This window comes from Lissotriton helveticus, chromosome 10 (genome assembly GCF_964261635.1).
Source record: "Lissotriton helveticus chromosome 10, aLisHel1.1, whole genome shotgun sequence".
Classification (NCBI taxonomy): domain Eukaryota; kingdom Metazoa; phylum Chordata; class Amphibia; order Caudata; family Salamandridae; genus Lissotriton; species Lissotriton helveticus.
In genome coordinates, this window is record NC_136071.1 from 491,738,845 (window position 1) to 491,761,272 (window position 22,428).

Consider the following 22,428-nt stretch of genomic DNA (forward strand, 5'->3'; position numbering starts at 1 on the left):
TAACTTATTGGTGCAAAATAGTAGCCTGGCAATACAATATAACTATAAAGTGCATTCAGGTTCATGATAAGCAGATTTGAGATCCAATGTATTTCCTTGTCCAATTTAGCCAATAGAGCTATACAAAAACTCTTTATGTTTGGCCAATAGACTTACCAGTGCATCATCTTAAGTATAATTATATGTCTGTTGCATGTTTTCAAAATCATCACAAAAAACAGGATCGTTGGCATTTTAGTTCATAGAGACATTCCCATTTTACTCTGGTAACACGATCCTGAAACATTGCTTACCCTCAACAATCACATAAACGTTCCCAAACATATTCTAAACTCAAACACAGTTATGGTTATACAATATTCTAATGTGTCAGTTGTTTTTCTTTTGTTCCCATATACCGTTATGTCGTTTGGTTCTAAGTTCGTATCCTTCCAATGTTTATAAAACAACCCCTCTGCAATAATGGTGAATGGAGAGATTTTTTCAGTCATGACTTCAACTTCCACATTGTGAATTATAAAGTAGAGCAGGTTTTAAGTCCTCTGCATCAGTACCAAGCAACACAACATCAGCTAGGATCCAATAACTTTTCTTTCGACCTAAAAGAATCGTCTTTGATACTTTCACATCCTCAGCCAGACTCAGTCACTTACATCCAACCGAGACTCCTCACTTTCACCCAATACTCAACTCTCCTTGCATTCCAGTACACCAGAACAATCTTGGATTAAAGACATTTTTACCAAAAATGTCCTTTCATATACACTTGAGAAATATCCTCTTATGCGAGATGTCAAACACTCTTTCCCAATTCCTTAACAAAGTTTAATGGAAGCAGTATGTACTTTAGACCCACAGCGTATACATCTGACCTTATACTGGGAATTAGACCCCCATCATTAATTTGGTACAATTTTTATGTTTAACATATTTAACTTGCTGAACATAACTCTTTCCAGACACCACTGCCACTTCAAATTCAATACTATTCCACATTTCTAGCCGTCTCTATTTGTTTCTGTAAGTGTAGCTGCTCTTGAATTTTCAAATTGGAACATTTGATAAGAATTTGGTCTCTGATATGTGTCCTCAACGTTCCTCCAAAACAGAGTTAGCTGCTAACACCGGAAAAGTAGCCACATACAAGTCACAAGTTGACGACAAGTGTGAAAATGGATCCACTCCGTCACAATATGTGGCTCTTCTGTAACATGCACTTTCAATTTACTAAATGCCCCAGTAAAACAAATATAACTTGTGGCTTCCTGTGATGGTTCTAATTTAAGTAGATATTCAAAAACGTTTTCACACTGAGTTCCTAAAAGATGTAGTGATAAACCCTTCTTCTGTTCAAAATTAAAGGCATTCTCATCAATTACTTGCATACAGTTCTTAAAAAGCCTTAACCATTTCCTCCATTTCATAGTAGACGTACGTAAATCGTTTAAAAATGGCGGGGATTGGATATCACACACCATGTTTTATCTGTTTTTTAATATAGATATAAAGCTATTTTTTTCTGAAAACCAGATGTGGCTGCAACCGCAGAAGACGGTAGGATAGCACTGTGTCACAAATAAAGATGAAGTAATGTTTAGAAGCAGCGTTCCTTTGTCTAAGGGTTCATAAAGTAAACTGTGCGCTATCCAGTAACGAAGTAAAAAAAAAAACGATGTGCCTGTCACAGAGAATAAAGACAACACCAAACAAAATAATACCATGCATGCATTTGTTGAGGTATGCCTGTCAGCGTTTCTTCATTTTACAGATAGGCAAGTGAGAATGTGTGCCTATCATTGTTTTTTTCTTCTCTCACTTCTTTCTTACACATGGACTAACAAATAACAAGTTGTGCAGGTCACCACTTCTTCATTATGTAAGAAGGAATAAAAGGTGTGTCAGTCAACCCTAGATACAAGAGTATTCCTGTACCTTTGCCCCGATAACTGGCAAATCCTCTGAAAATACATCCAAGATGGTGTCTTTGTCCATGTTTGTGTGGCGACACGTGTAAGACTTGTTGTCAGCAGGAGATGGGGCTTATATTGACAAGAATTACGTCTTCCAATGTATTACATGACTGCTGTCTGTTTCTTGTCTGAGATTGGCCTTGTATTGACATGATGACCTCAGTGAGATACACAGACTCCGGGACTGTTGTGCCGTACGTTACACTTGGCCTCAATGTCCTCATCTTTAATAGGCACCGCTCTGCCATATGTGATGCCCTCCACCTTAACAGGTAGCGCTCTGAGCATTGCAGGACAACTACTCGCTTGTCGCTGCTTCAATAATGGATCTCAGTAAGTAGAACATTTCTCATTCCTCATGCTCAAATGTCACAAAGGCAAGCTTAGCCTACTTACTATAATAAACACATTATCAGTGGGCTCCTGAGTGGTAGATGGTCCATTGCAAAACTCACCTACCAATATGAAATGATAACTCCAGAAAATATGAAATATCAGGCTTTAATGCAGGGCTCCACACAGAAGCTGCAGGCCCACATAAAGCAACGATTGACTGACAACGAACTAAGAATGTGGTATCAAAGCATACAGCACAAGAAGCAGAAAATGGAACAATGGTTTCACATCAAGATACCACATACCACAGTCTGAAATTGGAAAATGAATGTATTCTTTTTATTGGAGGCCAAACATTAAAAAAGAATGTCACTCTTATCACTCAAAAGAAGTAAGAGTGGACAGACCTAGTAAGTCCAGGACCCTAGAAGTTTGATCTCCATCAGATACTAGATTTGACACTTCACCATGTAGACCTACATCTTTGCACTCTGACACCGATAAGAGTAACTATTTGTCAAAGACACCAGGTTCCCCTCATTATGGACTTTGTAGTCACCTTCCAGAAAGTAACAAATAGAGCGTCTAAATGGCTCAACTTGCTTCAGAATCTCCAGTGTAAGAGCCTATTATCAGCGTTAAAATCTTACTCCCAAAGCCTCAAGCAACACTGATTTTGACTTTGTTTCAGGTCACTGGTACTTTCTGGGCACCTCTTTCTCACTCCTTCCCCCCCATCGGCCAGTGGAGGGGGCCATGGAAAATAAATACAAGAATATGGAGGCAGATCTCTTCTCCCTTTGCGAACCTCTTCCTCCAGACTCCCTACTCATCTCAGCATCCCTATGTGGGAAGGGTATGCCCAGACGTGGGTCCCGTGCTCACTACGCCACAGGAGTCAAGCTATCCTGGCTGAAGGCGGCTGATAGCCAGAAACTGGTCCTAGGATGCTTGATTCCGGTCCAGGGAATACATGGCTTGGCAGTTCGGGCTGGACTGTTCCCATGAGGCACAGGGTCAAGACTGATTTGCATATGACCATGTCTGAACTGGGGTGGCGTGGTGAGCAAAATAACGATGGATTAAACCCAGATCTGTGACTGGGGTGAATGTTTTGCCAATGTGCAACATTCCGTCCATCATCCTGTGTGTTTTGCTGTTTGCCCTATGTGGGAAGGGTATGCTCAGACGTGGGTCCCGGGCACACTACGCCACTGGAGTCAAGTTATCCTGGCTGAAGACGGTTGATAGCCAGAAACCGGTCCTAGAATGCTTGATTCCGGTCCAGGGAATACATGGCTTAGCAGTTCGAGCTGGACTGTTCCCATGAGGCACAGGGTCAAGACTGATTTTCATATGGCCATGTCTGAACTGGGGTGGAGTAGTGAGCAAAATAACGATGGATTAAACCCAGATCTGTGACTGGGGGTGAATGTTTTGCCAATGTGCAACCTTCCGTCCATCATCTTGTGTGTTTGCTGTTCACCCTATGTGGGAAGGGTATGCCCAGAGGTGGGTCCCGTGCTCACTATGCTACTGGAGTCAAGCTACCCTGGCTGAAGATGGCTGATAGCCAGAAACCGGTCCTAGGATGCTTGATTCCGGACCAGGGAATACATGGCTAGGCAGTTCGAGCTGGACTGTTCCCATGAGGCACAGGGTCAAGACTGATTTGCATATGGCCATTTCTGAACTGGGGTGGCGTGGTGAACAAAATAATGATGGATTAAACCCAGATCTGTGACTGGGGATGAATGTTTTGCCAATGTGCAACATTCTGTCCATCATCATGTGTGTTTAGGAAAAAAAGACTGCCATGCTTCAGCTACCTCCATGAGGGATGCTAGGTCAAACACCATTTTAGTGTGGTGCTTTCCAGACTTCTTCATTCGTCTTCTTTCCTATGTGAGCTGAGAGCACTTCAAAAATGTCCTGAAGGCAGGATGATTCCCCAGTATTAGGGGTGTCCTTCATAGATTCTCATGCTTGAATATTCCCCGTCGTCGAAGTGGGAGTCCCACGGTACATAAAATAGTAGTAAAATATATATATATATATATATATATATGTACATATAGAAAATTATATAATTATACATATACATAAAATGTAATACATATAAAATATATAACATAAAATTAAAAGTACCATAGAACTGAAAAAAAGGCCCATAGAAGCCTTAAAGGGAGAATTCACTTTTGTAACATATCATAGTCATTATAATAGTCCACATTCCAGCCAATCAGGCCTCTAGAACCTTCTCCTCAGAAGCTCAAGCCCTCAGATTTTCTACCGCACGTCGTGTGAAGGGAGTCTCCCTGAGCTCTGCTCAGTTTTCTTCAACTCTTTTGCTTACTTCAACTCTAAAGATGTCTACAACTAAAAAATCTTTATTTAGACCTTGTTCATCCTGTGGAAAGCTTTGCCTTTTTCATGATGATCCTCACAGTAAGTGTATTTACTGTCTTTATCTAGACCATGAAGTAAAAAACTGCAAGTTTTGTAGGACCTTCTCCTCAAAGACACTAAAGGATAGAGAGGCCCGTCTCCTTCTGTGGCTACAGAAGTTGAAGACTTCTGAAGATCCTGTTTCTGACATGGAAAGCGTCTCTTCTTTCCATTCCAAAGCCTCTCTCAAGCGTGGGTCAGAGACTGAGATCCCATCTCCTTTTCTGAAGAGAAAGAAGCTCGTCGACGCTTCTAGATCTGTCTCCCCATGGGATTTGCAAGCTTCCACGCCTACGGGACCTGGTTCTCTGGCGTCGCAATCCCAAGCTGTGCCCTCGTCAACAAAAACGGGCGCCAGCTCATCGACGGGACCGTCGACGCGTCCGTCGACGACTACGAGATCTGTCGACGCTGTGCCAACGCTGACCACATGTTTGATGTCTACGAACACTACGACGTCTACCTCGTCGTCGACGCTCCCAGAGGTGAGGCCTATTTCCTCTATTCTTAAGATATCGTCGACGGCCATTAAACCTGCCTCGTCGACGCTTGTGGTGACGAAGCATTCATCGTCGAAGACCCCGTCGACGCATCCTTCGTTGACGGCCTCATTTTCGTCGACGACCACATCTTCGTCGACGGCCAAGACCTCGTCGACGGCCAAGACCTCGTCGACGGCCAAGACCTCGTCGATGACAAAGACACCGTCGACGGCCAAGACCTTGTCGACGGCCAAAATCTCGTCGACGGTTGCACCCTCGTCGATGGTTGTATTGACGGCAAAATCCTCGTTGACTGCGCCGCCTACGCCGACAATTCCTCCTGTGTCGACGACTTCATCTTCGTCGACGACTCCGTCGACGGCACGCAAATCGTCGACGGCACGCAAATCTATGTCAATGACGAGTAAGGAGAAGATATTATCTCCGTCGACGGCTCCATTCCCATCTACATTGGTTTCCACTGCCACCTCGTCGATGGGACCGTCGACGACACAACATTCACTCGCTACAGCAACTACTTTCACGGTGGTTACAGCTTCAGTGGTTAAACGTCCAGTTCCTTTGAGTCCTATGACTGAAACTCTTCCAACGCAAATATTTGAGTCTGCAAAAGACGATTCTGATGACGGTTCCTATGTGAATGACGTTTTTCGTCCTGCATCCAGTCCATCTGAACTCAATATAAAATGCCAAGAAGAAGATGATGAGTATGAAGAGGAGGGATGTGCTCTCTTTCCTCTCCAGGATGCTCGCTTTGAGGCACCACATGAAGAACGAATGACTCAAATACCGTCTTCTTTGGTGACCAACCTGCAGAATATGTTAGATGATTATAATCGCAGGTTCCCTCCATCTGCGCCTACTTCACCAACTCCTCAACCTGCGGCACCAACACCCATACATGCGGAGACGCCGCAGTCGCCGGTCCATCCGCAGCCAGATACTGATGATGATGCGGATGTCAATCAAGACACTGATCAGAATGTAGATGACGTCCTCGCGGATTGGGATGATTATAGAGCCCAAACGCCATCTACGCCACTGACATCGCCTTTGCCTTCCCCGCAGGTGGACATTGGAAGCTTTCATAACTTAATGGTGCGTGCTGCCAAACGCTTCCATTTAACCTTAGAGATGCAGCAAACAGATTGCTTCCTCTATGACTTCAAAGATCAGCCTCTTAAATAAACCCATACCATCCCAAATATTGATTTTATTTGGCAAGAAGGCCTTAAACTTATGGCACGACCAAACTCCATCCCAGCTGTGGTACCACGTCTGGACAAGAAATAGCCTGCAGACTCTCCAGTATGCCTTGTTTCACACCCTAAGGCGGACTCCGTTGTAACGCAGGCTGCCCAGAAACGTTCAAGGAATCCGGCCACTCCCCTAACCTCCCCTCCGGACCAAGAGGGACGCCGGTTGGACTCTATCGGTAAGAAGTTTACCACCATGGCTGCCACAACGGTCAGAGCGGCGAACTCCCTGGCAATCTTTGGGAGATATGACCGCCAAATGTGGTCAGAGATCGCAGCCTTGATTAACCAGCTCCCAGATTCCGTCCGAGCTGTGGCCCAGACAATAGTCCAAGAAGGAGAAAAAATCTCTGCAGAGATTATAGATTGCGCTGTTGACATCTCTTCAACAGGGTTCAGACAACTTGCTGGAGCCGCTGTTTTATGACACCAGGGCTGGCTCAAATCTACAGCTTTTCGGCCCGAGGTGCAGGCGAGAATTCTTGACTTGCCATATAATGGTGATTCACTTTTTGGCAAGCATGTTGACGACGCTCTTGAATCCATTAAAAAGAACACAGATACTGCTCGTTCCTTAGGAAGCCTCCAGTACAGGAAACGGCCTTTTCGAAGAGCACGTGGCAGAAGCGGCTCTTCAAATTTTCGTGGCTCCTCCAAGTATCACTCCTATGGCGACAACAAGCAAAGATACAGCTACCAATCTCAAAATCGCCAGACGGATTCAAGACCTTATCGGAGGAAAAATATTTACAGAGGGGGAAACACCTCCAAAAAGCAGTGACTTCCCCAACAAGTGTTCTCCGACTCTGAAAATTGGTGGTCGAATCTCCCAAAACTTCTCCAACTGGTCTCATATCACCTCAGATCGTTGGGTCCTGGATGTCATCTCGAAAGGACATGTTCTCGAGTTTACAAAATTTCCACCCACCCGTCGACCTTCTGGTCCTCCCCCACCTCATTTAAAAGATCTGTTGGCTCAAGTCAAGATCATTATACAAAAAGGGGCTGTCGAAGTGGTCCCTCGAGCACAACAGGGCAGGGGCTTTTATTCCCCTTCTTTTTAATCAAGAAAAAATCGGGAGAATGGCGCCCCATTCTGGACTTACGAGCCCTCAATAAATTCATCAAATCACAAACTTTCCGAATGTTGACCTGTCCCAGGGTAAGGTGAAACTTAGGGATCGGGCCGGACAGTTCCAATGGAGGACTGACTCGGGAAGCACGGTCTAATGAATGAGAGCCAGAGAGCTTAAATAGGCTTTTAAGTGAAGGTTTTATTTGGGTAAAAGTCTTTCTCCTCCTGCTGGTAATTCTTTCTCTGGCAAACGCTGCTGAATCAAACACCGTCGTGCGAGGGGGATCCAGCTTGCCTCGGGGGTCTTGTCAGCTCGTCCCACAGGGTCAGGAGTCACCGTATGGAATTAAAGAGACAAAGGACGTATTAGGAACGGGTTTTGGGACCTTCTGACAGTAGGGCCGGGAGTGAGGGAAACCTGTGCCAAAGTGAACATGTACAAGTAAGGACCGTGGGGCAGTGCTCGTGAAGTACAGGGAAATAGGGGCTGAGAGCTTTACAAGGGGCTGTACAAATTTACAGTCTACTCGGTAGGTTGGACTCGGTGTCCCATCCAGCCCGCCACTCTGCCCCGTACCTGTTGGAGCCACGCTCCTCCCGTGGGAACGTGGCGGGGCGATGCGTTAAGACGTTGGCCTCCTGGCTTCTCCGTCTCGGCTCTGGTCTTCACAATGGCCTAGTTCTCCTCACAATATCGGTACACTCCGCTGTCTTCTCTCCTCGCCTCCAGGGAAACGCAGTCCGTCGCTTCCTGGTTCTGGCCCCCTTTTGACGTTGGCGTGATGCTCCAAAGGGGCGGGGTTACATCTGCGGGATCCTTCTCGTTAAAGGGACAGGGTTCCATTCCTTCCGCTTTTGGCCACCAGTAGTCGGGATCTCCGGTCTCCCACTCCTCGGCTACTTCACGACCAGGCTGCTGTTGGGAGGGAACGGAGGTACGTGAAATCCTGGGGGCAGACCACCAGTCCGGAGTCTGACCCTCCATCTCACACAGGGGACTCGCCCTGTCACACGACCCTACTGGAAATTTTGCAATACCTCACTCCCGGAGAGTTCCTCTCCACTATCGACCTCTAAGATGCATATTTTCATGTGCCAATACATCACAAACACAGGAAATATCTTCGCTTCACTGTCGGTTTGCAGCACTTCCAGTTCAAGGTGTTGCCTTTCGGCCTTCGATCAGCGCAGAGTGTCTTCACGAAGATCATGGCTCCGGTCACAGCTTTCCTTCGCCTGCAAGGCATTCAATTTTACCCTTATCTATACGATTGTCTAATAAAAGCTCAGACACGTCAAAAAGCAAAACAGCATACTCAGACCTGTCTGTCACTTTTTCACACTTTAGGCCTTTCTGTGAATCAGTAAAAGTCTCATCTTCGCCCCTCACAACAGAGAATCTTTCTAGGAGCCTTAATCGATTCTCGTCTGGCACAGGAGCGACAACTTCGCATACTCAAGATGGTCGCTTTTCTAAAATCAAAAAAGTCAGTTTCTGTCCGGATCTTGAAATCTTTTCTGGGCATGGCCTCCTCTTGCATACATCTGATCCCACACTGCAGACTTCACATGAGAGTCATACAGGAGGAGGGGGACAAACAATTGAGACAAATTTCGGGGTCGTTCAACGACAAACTCTATCTGACCCCCCGCATTCAAACAGCTTTGGAATGGTGGGCTCACCTTACGAATATCGCCGCCGGGCGGCCCTTCCAGGAAACAGCTCCTACACTCATCCTCACTACGGTTGCTTCCTTGGAGTGTTGGGGGGAACACCTTGACGGAATGTCAGTCAACGGCAAGTGGACGGCAGCTCAACGCAGATGGCATATAAATTGTCTAGAACTCTTGGCCATTTTCCTTGCCTTAAAGTCTTTCCGGATACTGATACAAGGCCAATCACTGCTGGTGCGGACAGACAACACCACCAGCATGCACTACCTCAACAAGCAGGGAGGTACGAGATCTCTACTGCTTTCCAAACAGGCGCAAGAAATCTGGAATTGGGCAATTCAACATCAAGTTCACCTGACAGCAGTTCATGTGCCGGGTGTCTCCTACACCTTCGCCGACTGTCTCAGCAGATCTCTGGCAGACAATCACGAATGGGAACTCCACCAACTCATTCTGGAATACATCTTTCACCAGTGGGGCCAACCACAGCTGGAACTGTTTGCGACTCCAACCAACCGCAAATGCCTACGCTTTGCAAGTCGGCATCCCCACAGAGAGTCGAGCGGGAATGCGTTTTCGATCAACTGGTCGAGCAAATTCGTCTACGCCTTTCCCCCGCTCCCTCTCATTCCACGCCTGCTGCACAGGATGAAGCTTCAACCATGCCATGTCATACTGATTGCGCCCAGGTGGCCACGTCGCCCGTGGTTCTCGGACCTCCTTCTATTGTCCATGTGCGTTCCGATACCTCTTCGCCCTCTGCCTCACCTGCTCACCATGAATCAAGGTCGCATCTGCCATCCGGATCCGGCATATCTCCAACTGCATGCTTGGAACCTGAACACAATGAATTTGCAGGTCTGAATATCACTCCGAAGTGCAGGGATGTGCTAGCTCATACACGTGCACCTACCACCATTAAAACATATCAATTGAAATGGAAGCGTTTTTGTGTCTGGTGTCACAAAGAAGCTCTTGATCCAATGCACGCTAAGCCGGAGCAAATCCTGCCTTTTTTCTTATCTCTAGCGAAATCAGGACTTTCTCATTCCACTCTTAAAGTCTTTCTGGCAGCGATTTCCCGCTTTCGTCATGATGGCACCACATCTTTGTATTCCTCTCGTATCATTCGACAGTTCTTCAAAGGCCTCTTTCGAATGTATCCGCCTATATGTCGTCCTCCGCCTTCGTGGCGCTTGAATATGGTTTTATCTCAGCTCCTACTACCTCCTTTTGAGCCAATCCATTCAGCAGATTTGAAATGCCTCACATGGAAGGTTGCTCTTCTGCTCGCGCTGACATCATCAAGGCGATTAAGTGATACCCAAGCATTTACAATCCAACCTCCATTTCTTCAATTCTCCAAGGACGCTGTTACTTTGCATACAAATCCCAAATTTATTCCCAAAGTTCCCTCGGATTTCCATCTGAATGAGCCCATAGTTCTCAGAACTTTCTTCCCAAACCCTCATTCTCCGGCTGAACGTTCTTTGCATTCCTTGGACTTAAACCGTTGCCTGAAATTCTACATCTACACTGCTCCTTTTCGTAAATCAGACCAGATCTTTGTGGCCTATGGCCGAATATGCAAAGGACAACCAGTCACCAAACAATCCATTACTAGATGGATTTCTTCTGCCATCTCTTTTTGCCATTGCCGGGCCGGAAAACCTCTCTCTACTCCGGTGCGAGCACATTCGACAAGGGCTGTGGCATCATCTACCGCCCTCTTTGCTGGAGTGCCTCTGCGCCAGATCTGCAGAGCTGCAACGTGGTCGAGCAGACACACGTTTACGAGGCACTATTGTCTGGAGTCAGCGGATGCCGCGGATGCTGCTGTGGGCCAAGCTGTGCTACGAAATCTTTTTAACTGAGGTAAGCCTCTGTTGCTTCCCGCCTCCTGTCATAAAAGGTTTTGACTTATGTCTCAATGTATGCTATATTAATAATACTATAGTGTTACTTATCTGGTTTTGAACTGCCTTTTATGACTCATATATTATTTTACTGCTTTCTACTCTTATTCAAGCATGTGAATCTATGAAAGACACCCCTAATACTGGAGAAGAACATTAGTTACTTACCTGTAAACTGTGGTTCTCCAGTATTGGTGTCTTTCATAGATTCACATGCGACCCACCCTTCCTCCCCTCAGAGGCTCTCTTCTCCTCATGGTCACTTTGGTGCTACGAATATCTGAGGGGAAGGTTCTAGAGGGTGCTGTTGCCTGATTGGCTGGAATGTGGACTATTATAATGACTATGATATGTTACTAAAGTGAATTCTCCCTTTAAGGCTTCTATGGCCTTTTTTTTCAGTTCTATGGTACGTTTAACTTTATGTTATATATTTTATATGTATTACATTTTATGTATATGTATAATTATATAATTTTCTGTATGTACATATATATATATATATATATATATATTTTACTACTATTTTATGTACCGTGGGACTCCCACTTCGACGACGGGGAATATTCAAGCATGTGAATCTATGAAAGACACCAATACTGGAGAACCACAGTTTATAGGTAAGTAACTAATGTTCTTATTTCTTATGAAACTACACAATATTGTGAATATCATTCTGAGGGAAAACATGTACAAGAAGAGATGTAATGCATGAAGACTTAAGAAGAAACTCAGTAACCTAGATAAATACAAGGAATTTTCCAAGGTCCAATTTGAGAGATTCAATCACCTTAGAAAATGTAATTTGAAAACCAGAAATCTCAAAAAGGTTGGAGACCCTAATAGCCTCTGCAGCTGCAAGCAAGCCCCCTTATGCTTTTTCAGTTGTATAGGAGATACAGATGGCTATAGTACATTGCAGAAACTCAGGCGCCAGTTGTTCAAGCGGAGTTAAGGCAAATTGGGATGGCGCATCCTGCACAACATCCTGTGGTCCAAACCTGGACTGATACATGGAGGCATTTTTGTTTCCTTGTTTTGCTAAATGTAGTCTTTGCTTCTGGATTCTTTTTTACATAGTGCAGAGTGAGCCAACCTTTCTTAATCTGTAACCCACTGTGTGCACTGGATGTCACTGCTCCTTTGGATTGGCCCCAAAGTAAGTACAGTGTTCTTGCTTTTTTTATCTAGGTCTCATTATGTGCACAGTGGTCTATTACTTCTTGGACCGTTTCCATTATATTGACTAAGCCAGACCTTTTCTTTACAGGTTTTATTATTTGCACAGTGTGTTGTTGCTTGTGTTAGTCCCATTATATGCACAATGTCATCCTTTCTTTATAGAGGTTCCACTATGTACATCGTTTGTCGCATCACTGCTTTAGCCTGGTCCAACCATGCACACACTGGCACCCTATATTCAATTTTTTACTATATGCACAATATTTCTGATGGATACTTCTACCTGTGGATTCCTCACCTTTTAAATACCCCCTGCGCCAGAAAAAGTGTTACCGAAGGTAAGTAACTTGTTCGCCATTCCATCTTTAGGTGTGTCCCATTATGTGTGCAACCCACGTCGCTTCTTTACTGGTTGCACAATGTTTCCATCCCTTCTTTATCCAGGTTGCTAGTTGCTCTGTGTGCAGTGTTCCACTAATTCCTTAGCCCGATGCCCCTATGTGCATAGTGTCAACACTTCTTTATCCTTCTTTCTCTATGTGAACAGTGTCATTACTTAATTATCCTGCTCCCTCTAGTATCTGCACAGTGGATCACCCCTTCCATTGTCAGGTTTCACTATGTTTTCTAAGTGCTTCTCCAGCCTGGTGCCTCTGGGTACATTGTGTGACATCTCTTTTTAGGATGGTCATACAATATTCACGGTATGCCATCCCCTCTTTTATCTTAACTCTGCTATGTGTACAGTTGGCCACCCCTCCTGCGGCCAGATTCGATCTTGTGAACAGGGGCCGCCTCTTTATGTTGGTCCTACTATGCACATAGTGTCACATGCTCTGTACTTTGTGGTTATTACCTTTCTGTGTTGTGGGTCATTTATAATGTCTTCTCTAGCTTCAGTCTCACTGCAGGGCTGTGTGTCATCCCTTCTTTTAACTTGGTTCCACCGTGAGGATCTTGTGTTATCCTGTCTCTTGTGATCTTGTCACATGAGCCACTTGTCACAGTTTATGCTTATCATTTAGCCTACCTTATGGGGTCCCGCAGGTGTCCTCGTTGAGCCCCACTCTTTTCAATCTGTATGTCGCTTCTCTTTCTGAAATTAAACGTTCCTGCTTTTTTCAGCACTCTCTTATTCTGACAACAGGCAGATTATTGTATCCATCTCTGACAACTTGTCCTCCGCACCTAACAGGTTTAATCTTTGCATGACTAAGATTAACATCTTGATGAAAGAAAATGTTCTTACACTAGATACCGGAAAAAACTGAGGTGCTGGTGTTTGGTGCACAAGAATCCATTTGGTCTTGCAGTTGGTGGATAGAGGCATGTGGCCCTTTACCCACTCCTATTAAGCTACCAAAAATCTTGGGGTGATCTTTGATACCTCTTTGAATTTCGAGTTACATGTCAATCTCACCACGAGTACCTGCTTCTACATAATTTTGACTCTTAGAAAAATCTTTCCATGTGTTCCACTTGAACTGCGTCACTTGGTGGCCATTGCTTTAGTCACCTCCAGACGTGATTATTGCAATGCCTTTTACTTGAATATTAATGCCTATTTATTGAATAAGTTGCAAGTGGTGCAAAACGCGGCTGCACGCCTTATTCTTAACACTCCCAAATGAGGGTCTGTCAGAGACAGTATTAGAGTGTTGTATTGGCTCCCTGTTGGGAAGCGCATCTTCTTCTAGGCTATTTGCCTAGTGTTCTTAGCCCTCTATCACAAAGGGTCTAAACATCTCTCCGCCCTCCTCAACTGGTACATTCCGGGCAAGGCACTCAGATCTTCTTCAGCAAGGAAAGTCATCACTCCCAGGTTTTGGAAAATCAGATGGGGCGGCCAGTCCATTTCCGGGGCTGCCACCAGGTTAAATATTTATCAGCCCACCCACATTGCTAAACGTGACTCCTTTGCCTTATTTAAACAAATCTTTGAAAACCTAGCTCTTCTCATCATAGGCTTTCAGGCATTTCTGTGGTTATGAGCTCTGTTTTCTGGCATAGCGCTTTGATTTAATGCCCTTGCGTTTGATATGCCCTATATATTCATTTTTAATTTCAACTGTTACCTGAAACAGCAGGATCCTGGATCATAGAACGGTCTTCTCTTTTGCTATTTGTTCCTACTTCTTCCAACCACACCCCAATTGATGAAATCCTTTTCTCTATTTAAAACGTTACGGTTTGATTAAAGAAAACATAGCCACCCTTGACCTGTGTGCACTGTGATACCAAACACACCGTAGTAATATTTCTGTATTTCTGCATTGCTCACAAAATATGTCACAAGATTCCCAGAAATAAATATTCACAATCACCACTCAAATCTATTCAGAATGGGTTACGTCTTAGCTATTGACCTTGATTTAAATGGAGTTTATGGCTTATGATTTGCAAAACACAGGATTTCGACCTCAGAACAACTTTTTAAAAGGTATTTAAGCCTTTTTAGGACTCTTAAAAGTGCTATTGTTATACATTACAAGTTGCAAATAGGAGACGGTATGAAAAGACCGCCCCTTCTCCTTGTTGTAATTTGTAATTGAATTTATCACTGGTTTGCAAATGCAATTGTGGTAGCAAACCAATTGATCAGCTACCAACTTCTGCACTGCAGTGGTAACTGATTTCCAAAGGGAAAGTTGTCCCTTTGGGACTGGTTTACCTTTGGGGATCATGTTGGCAGTCTAGATGACATCAGAAAGTAGTCCAAGGGACTATTGCTTGCAGCTCCAGTTGTGTTCATAATTGGGAAAAGTTTATTTTAAAAGTAGCTTCTTTTCTTTTTTTGTCTTGGAAATTCAAAGGCAGGGATGGAGGTCAGCTGTCCCTTGCAAGCCTCCGTCCCTGCATTTGTTGGCAATCACTATGTGGCCAGTTAATATTCTTTATGCAGGTCATTGTGCGACCCGCTGCACAATGCACAGTTCGTGATGCGACCTACAATTATGTAGGTGCCATTGTATACTGCATTCCCACTCACAAATTGGTTGGTTTTGACACTGCACATCCTTGGTTTGCGAATTGAAATATTTAATTCGACCCTAAGGGCCAAATCACGAGTCTGGCAGTCCAATGACTGCCAGACCCCATGTGACGTGGCGGTGGTGGTCCAGCACCCTCACACTGGTGCTCCAACCGCCTCATTACGACTTGGGGGTGCGGAATCGTAATTGGACTGCTGGCTCTGCTAGGAAACTGCTGTTCCCTGGCGGTGTCGCGGCGGTCACTGACTATTTAATATGCAAATGGTGGTGCTGCGGCACCGCCATGCTTATTACAAGTTTCAGGAACCCCAGCCATTTCATGGAGGTCTTTCCTCCATGAAAAGGCTGGTTGTGCTGAAACAAAGGCTCCCTCAGCATGGGGATGTATGCAGGGGGCACAACATGTCCCTCCCTGTGTGCATACACCCAGGTGTCCGAGTTTCTGAGTCCATGCCAGGCAGGAATTCTGTGTGATGCCAAATTGTGGTGCCTCTTTCAAAGGCACCACTGCCTTTGAAAGACACACCGCAGCTGGACTGCCATGCAACCCGCCCACCAGACACACAAAATTGGTCGTAATCTGGCGGGTGGGCAGCAGCAACCTTCGGCAGAGCGGTGGTGCGGCGGTTGGTACCGCCGAGCCACTGCTCTGCCAAAAGTCGTAATTAGGCCCCATGTCTCTTAAACCATTTACTGGGCAACAGTTTGAACTTCATAATTGACTCTTGATGAAACCTGCAATCAGAAATCCTGCATAGTCACCAAAATAAATCAAACGTTAAGAGAATTAGGACACTTGTACTCTTTAAATCTTTCACCTTCTTCACCCTCCACCCTATACAAGTTTCTTCACTGCCTTTTTAATGCTCTAACTTACTCTATTTTGCTCACAGCACCTTCATAATGATCCTCATTCCAGCCACTCATGGTTGAAGGTAGTGGAGCTGCCGGGCACTGAGAACCTCACAGAGGATACAGTATGGCTGAGGTCCAGAGAGCAGCCCATGCTGAACAAGTCCCTACTGGCTTTCTACCGTGTCGTGAATGAGCTGGCTGGTTCGCCCTACTCCGACCGAGTTATCAGCTACAGGTATGTGTCACTAGAATGGTAGTTGTTCTTCCAAGGAACCACTGGTAAGAGGATTATTAATAAGACACATGTCGATGAGAATCTGCATACATGCCATTCCGAGGCTGAAAGGGTTTATTAACAAAATATATATTAATTATTAGTGAATCACAGATTCAGTCGACCAGGTTGTCCTCCAGAAACCCACATGCAAGCGAGCTCCACAAGCACAGTAAAAGCACACATTTATATCATTTTATATGCTGGCTTCCAATGGGACACACATGACATTGTAAAATAAAGAGAGTACAAAGCAGCCTGGGTCTCAGATCATGAGAAAGAAAAAGTTGACAGTCAAACGTTACATATTTATAAACTTTTCCAGCTGAGTAAGCAAGTCAATAATTTCTTACCCGCAATGTGACAGAGAAGCTTGAAATATCATTGATGGGCACTTCCTTTAGGCATGATTAGCATGAGCACGAAAACAAGATTGCCGTAGTCAGTTATGCTAAAACAGAAATGTAACTATACCTTGTGGGGAGGTATCTTCATAATTTTACCCTTCCAAGAAGATCATCTCCCACCACAGTCCTGTTTCTTCAACTGTCTGTCCACTCAGGTACTGCTAACGTAGCCAATAGGAAAATGTTCACAGTTCCAAATTAACAAATGGGGCAATTAACCCCATTGATTGGAGATGATGAAAAGGGATTGAAATCCCTAGTAATACACAGGTTAAAGTTTGTTATAGATAGTGTCTTATGCCATTGTTCTCGGACGAAAATTTCGGCCTGTTAAAAAAACATGTAGAGGGACCGTGTTTCACAAGAATCTGTTTAGTTTCTGTTAAGAAGTGATCTGCCTTCATCAGGTCAAGTTGTTCCTTTTCCAGGATACTTTGGGGGGATGGTAACCTAGGTAGTAGAAAGGGCCATTCCATCAACAATTTCAATAAGGACATTTACACGTGTCATCACTCATGTAACTCCCATATACCAGAAAGCTTGATTAATAGAAAATGGAAGGACACCATAAGTAAGATGTCCAGGCAATCCTGAAATAAGAAATATTTTTCCACATTGTCTATAGGCAGTTGCCAACTCAGATAGGAGATGGGCCACCCATTGAGCCAGCTCACAAATGTGATCCTGTAAAAATCCAAAAGTTACTATTCTTGAGTTGTTATTGCCTGATTTAAGCAGCAGTGCCTAGGCATCAAATCTAAAGTGAAACCCACAAAGCATTTTGACCTAAAACTGTCCAAGTGGTTTAATTGCTTTGCAGACAGTGGCATTCCTGAAGAGGTTGCAACAATGCATTTTGTCTCTGGGCAGATTCCTCAGTCAGAAATAGTCTACAAGGAGTTTTTGTTATTTTATCTGCAGGCCTTTCATATTTGAGGACCATTTTCCTTAGTATCCACTTGAGCATTATCACAGCTCATTTGACAGCCATCTACTTCTCTCTAGTCTATGTGCAGGTGGATGTCCTCGATTTTGAAATGGTAATAGGGGACATGCCTGGTCAGCTGACTAGATTCATGACAAGCTTTCAGCTTGCATTCACCTTTTCCATTATGAAAATATTGTTTATGAAATCTATGGTGGTAAATGTAATCTGAATTTGAAAATATAATGAAATCCTGAGGTGGTAAAGGTAACCTGAACATGAAAATATATATGAAGCCTGAGGTGGTAAAGGTAATCTGAATATATAACTATTATTAATGAAACCTGGGTAGGAAAGGTAATCTGAACTTGAAAATAGTTAATGAAACGTAGGGTGCTAAAGGTAATCTAAATATTTAAATATTAATAATGAAAAAGGTAATCTAAACTTGAAGATAGTTAATGAAATTTAAGGTGGTAAAGACAATCTGAATTTTAAAAACTATTAATGAAACGTAGGTGGGAAGGGCAATCTGAACTTGAAAGTATTGATAAGGAAACCTTGGCTGATAAAGGTAATGGGAACTAGTAAATATTATTTATGAAACCTGAACTTATAAATATTATTATTGGAACCTAGGGTGGAAAAGATACTCTGAACATGTAAATATTATTACTGAAACTTGGGCTGGTTAACTAAATCTGAACTTGTAAAAATTATTAATGAAACCTGGGTTGGCAAAAGCAATTTGTATGATGTCCATTTTTTTAAATAACTCCTGAATCTCTCTGTTTGCTGGAGCTTCTCCTTGTATTCCTGGAAGTATGAAGTGAGAGGAACAACAGTCATCCAGATCTTCACTGATCTCTCTCAGTTCAGGTTTTTCAGAATAAGCAGGGGTTTAAAAAATGGACTGGGTCCCGCCGGTTATCAGAACTCGCAGTTCTAAAAAGCACGTGCTGAGTTGGGTCAATATTGGGCTCCCCATTTTTGCTCTCACCCTCAAAATGAACAAGATACATCTTAACTCTGCAACATTGCCCCTGTTTACTGCCTTTAATGTAACTTCAAAGGGACTCCTTATATTACTTTCACCCTCTCTTCATATTAGAACTGACGCATTTTCAATATGCTCTACAAAACAAAGCAATAGTACTTGCTTATTTATCTTATGCAACTAACAACCATTGACAAAGCTAATAGTTCTGTCTGGTTACTTGTATGTTATAGCTGGTTGCGATTACAGAAGCAGAAAAATACCAGTCGGAGAGCACAATATGCTAAGCACAGATTTTCAGCATACTGTTTCTAAGCCACAACCATAATTACACTGGCCACTCCCCTTTGAGAGACACACCCCAGTTTTTTCATCCCACTTAAAGCCCTGAGAATAAGGTTTCAGCAGGCTGGCATTCTTAAACACTTCAGGAACACATTTTAATACTGATGAAGCACAGGTATGCGCAGCAGAATTAAGAGAGGTGAGTGCATTTGTAATAATATGAAATAACAATAGTACTAACAATAGTATTTGCTTACCGGCTTCAAAATGGCAGACCGCTGGAATCAAAGCCAAATGGTAGGGGAAGCCGGTGTAATCAATGACTATTTTTTTGCTCTGCCCCCCTGGGCTTTTATACATATTTCCCATTGTCAAAATTTGTAAATGAGCTTCTGTTAGATATTTATCTCTGTTGCTGTGTACAATTTATGTGCTGTGTAATCCATGTGTTGTGTGTGTATAAATTGTTTATTAGGCCGTGGTATTATTAAAGTACATTTAGCAGTGTACCAGTGTCTCGAATAAGTTGATATACTGTGTTGATAAATAGATAATGTTGTGTGGCTAACTAGTTCCTTGATCTTTGGTGCACCTCATGTTGCGCTATCTGATGTTTTGTGGGGCACTAGTGAATGTCAAAGTGTGTGTAGTGTGATGTATTTCTTTCTTGTTTTGTGGTACAATGGAAGTGAGAAACTCTTTATTGATTTATTATTTATAACCCTTAGTCGAAGAACTGGTAATCATATGATATTGCAACACAAGTTGTGGGTTTGCTCTATGGTCTGCACACCTTGGGACATTCTAAGTCTATATATGCAGTATTCAATTCAATCGGTAGGAGGTGCTCAAAATGGTGTTTACATACCCACCCACCATGGTAGCAATAATTCTCGAGACCAAATATGGCCCAGAGCACAGAATTGATAGAGCTACACCAGAGCACACTCTATCACTATATCTGTAATCCAAAACACAACCAAGATTATTCAAAAGAACAGAGATCACTGTGGGACAGTCTCCCATCAGTGTACTTCCAACAATTGAATGTTCCAGTATTCCAAATTCAAGGCTCCAAAATCACAGTTCCAACAATCAGGTCTTTTTTGCAACTTTCCACTTTATTTTCAGAATATACAGCAGCAGCCGACGCGCGTTTCGCCCGCAGGGCTTTTTCAAGGCTGCAGAAGAATACATGTGCATCCATTGTTAAAATGAATCAAAACGAGAAAAATAGCAAAAAACAATATGCACAACTATTTTCAATTCTTTTGTGTGTAGTGATATTGTGAACACACACATTTAGTAAAGGGAAGGTGAGCTCCAGCAGTTGTTAGCTCAGTGCAATGACATTCCATGGCAAGCAGAAACAAGGATCTGAACATTTCTTATTTATTAGTATGCAAGACCAGACAAAAAAGGAAAAAAGGGAAAAAGGAAGAAGAAGAAAAGAAGGTACATAGTGTACCATGAACCGTGATGAAACAACTTTCTTAATGTTGTAAATAGCCCATGTTTAAACAAAAAAGAAGAAATCTGCTCTAAGTAAAGACAACACATTGTACTGAACAAGTGTTGGTTTCAATAGTGCAAGATACCCAGCACCACAAAAAAATGCAAAACTAACGGCGAGTATATATATTCTCAACTCAAAGAATGTTCATTTTCTGTTTGGGGCTGAGAATTAAGCTTGTTGAAAAGCAGACGTGTTTCGTTGTAAAAACTTCTGTGGTTATCGTATACAACCAAATTTTCTGAAAATATCAATAAGAATAATAATAAGATTTTGAAGATTTCATATCATTTAATCCATCATTAAAATACAAAAATATCAAGAACCATTTTAAAAAGCATGTCCACGCATTTCTTAGTGTATGCACTCATAAGATCTAGCTCGACATGTTCTTTTAATATTCTAAGTTACAAAAATTCAAAATCAAAAGCCATGGGAGGAATAGGTGACATTACCAAAAACGCACGCTGTAGTTCCGGAGGGTTATGAGAATACGATGCCTTATGAAAATCCACCTAGGTCATTGTCAATAAACTATAAAAGCGTATAGAATTTGTAAGCAGTGCAACCAGATGATTAAAACGTTGTCAATAAGAAAATCTTACCAGATCATTAGGCATTTAGTGTTGCACCCAACTTTAGTAATTACAAAGATCAGGAATATCGAATCTGTATACGTTGTCATACAATTAATGACAACTCAAAGAACGCTGCTTGTGACAGCACCCGGTGCTGCTACGTGGACCTTGATTCGTCCATTCACCTACAACCCAAAAGAACAAAGGAGACAACTATGTAAAAAGCTATCAAACGTATCTCGCACATTTCCGTAAAATCCAAAATAAGTCTACGGGTAAATTTTTACGCCACATGGGACATAGCTTGTAAAAAATAAGCCAATAATAGCCCATATAAGTGTTGCCTACCTGTCTCCGGTGTTACCGCTTCCCAAGTGCCGATTTCAAAGAACCGCGTCTGGTGGGTCCGCCATCTTTTTAACACAAACACCACCCATTATCAATAGCCATAGAAAGCGGGCTGACAGGGGTTACCTGATTTAATCTCTAAAAACATGCATTTTTTAGAAAAAAACAATCAATGGGATAGCTATGCTTCTCAACTAATACAACTATATGCATAACTTATCTTGTCTTTTAAAGCAATATACAGGGAACACAAGAGTTGATTATGCATCAGTGTCAAAGATACTATTCGCGTATTAGTATGTCCATTCCACTCGATAGAGAGGGTTTATTAAATTCTTTGTCGTCGGCACGAAATTGTCGTGAATCTCAATTCGAGAATCTGGTCATTGTACATACTAATCATGTTAGTATAAATCCATTGCGGCAATAGAGATAAAAAACAGACTATCACGTTAGAACCACTGTCTACCATTCATACCGCGGCTACAATACTTTATTTGGACCCACATAATGGGAGCAAAAAAGTCTACTTTCCCTTAGCGATATGAAAACAAGAAAATTAACCCACTGTTGCAATTGCATATATTTCTCACAATTGCTTACAATGTTATAGAGGAAAAGCTAAGAATGTAAATATCGAAAAAATTATTGGGCCAGAAACACAGCCGGCCTATAGCAACCTTCTTGAAAAGAAATTCAAATGAGAGAGAGGTTAGTTGAATTTTGCACACATACATATGGAAATTGGTGTGCTTGAGCGAAGATGTTATATATTTTTTTTTGAAATGCCTAATCCTAGGGGGTGATGATAGAATTCACACCAAGGTCAGTGTAGATTAGTAACAGTTAAAGAAATTGAGAGATAGTACATCAATATTTTTCAGGTTTACAAT

At 43.0% G+C, this 22,428-nt stretch overlaps 1 protein-coding gene across 5 annotated transcripts in view; it reads left to right on the top strand.

Moving 5' to 3' along the window:
* Positions 1 to 22,428, top strand: part of CCDC78 (coiled-coil domain containing 78) — a 434,980-nt gene that overhangs the window by 189,383 nt on the left and 223,169 nt on the right. For all 5 annotated transcript variants that reach the window (XM_078662986.1, XM_078662987.1, XM_078662990.1 and 2 more), the window contains one exon: positions 16,247 to 16,443. In XM_078662986.1, the coding sequence (XP_078519112.1) occupies positions 16,247 to 16,443 (197 nt within the window). The remainder of the gene's footprint in view (positions 1 to 16,246; positions 16,444 to 22,428) is intronic.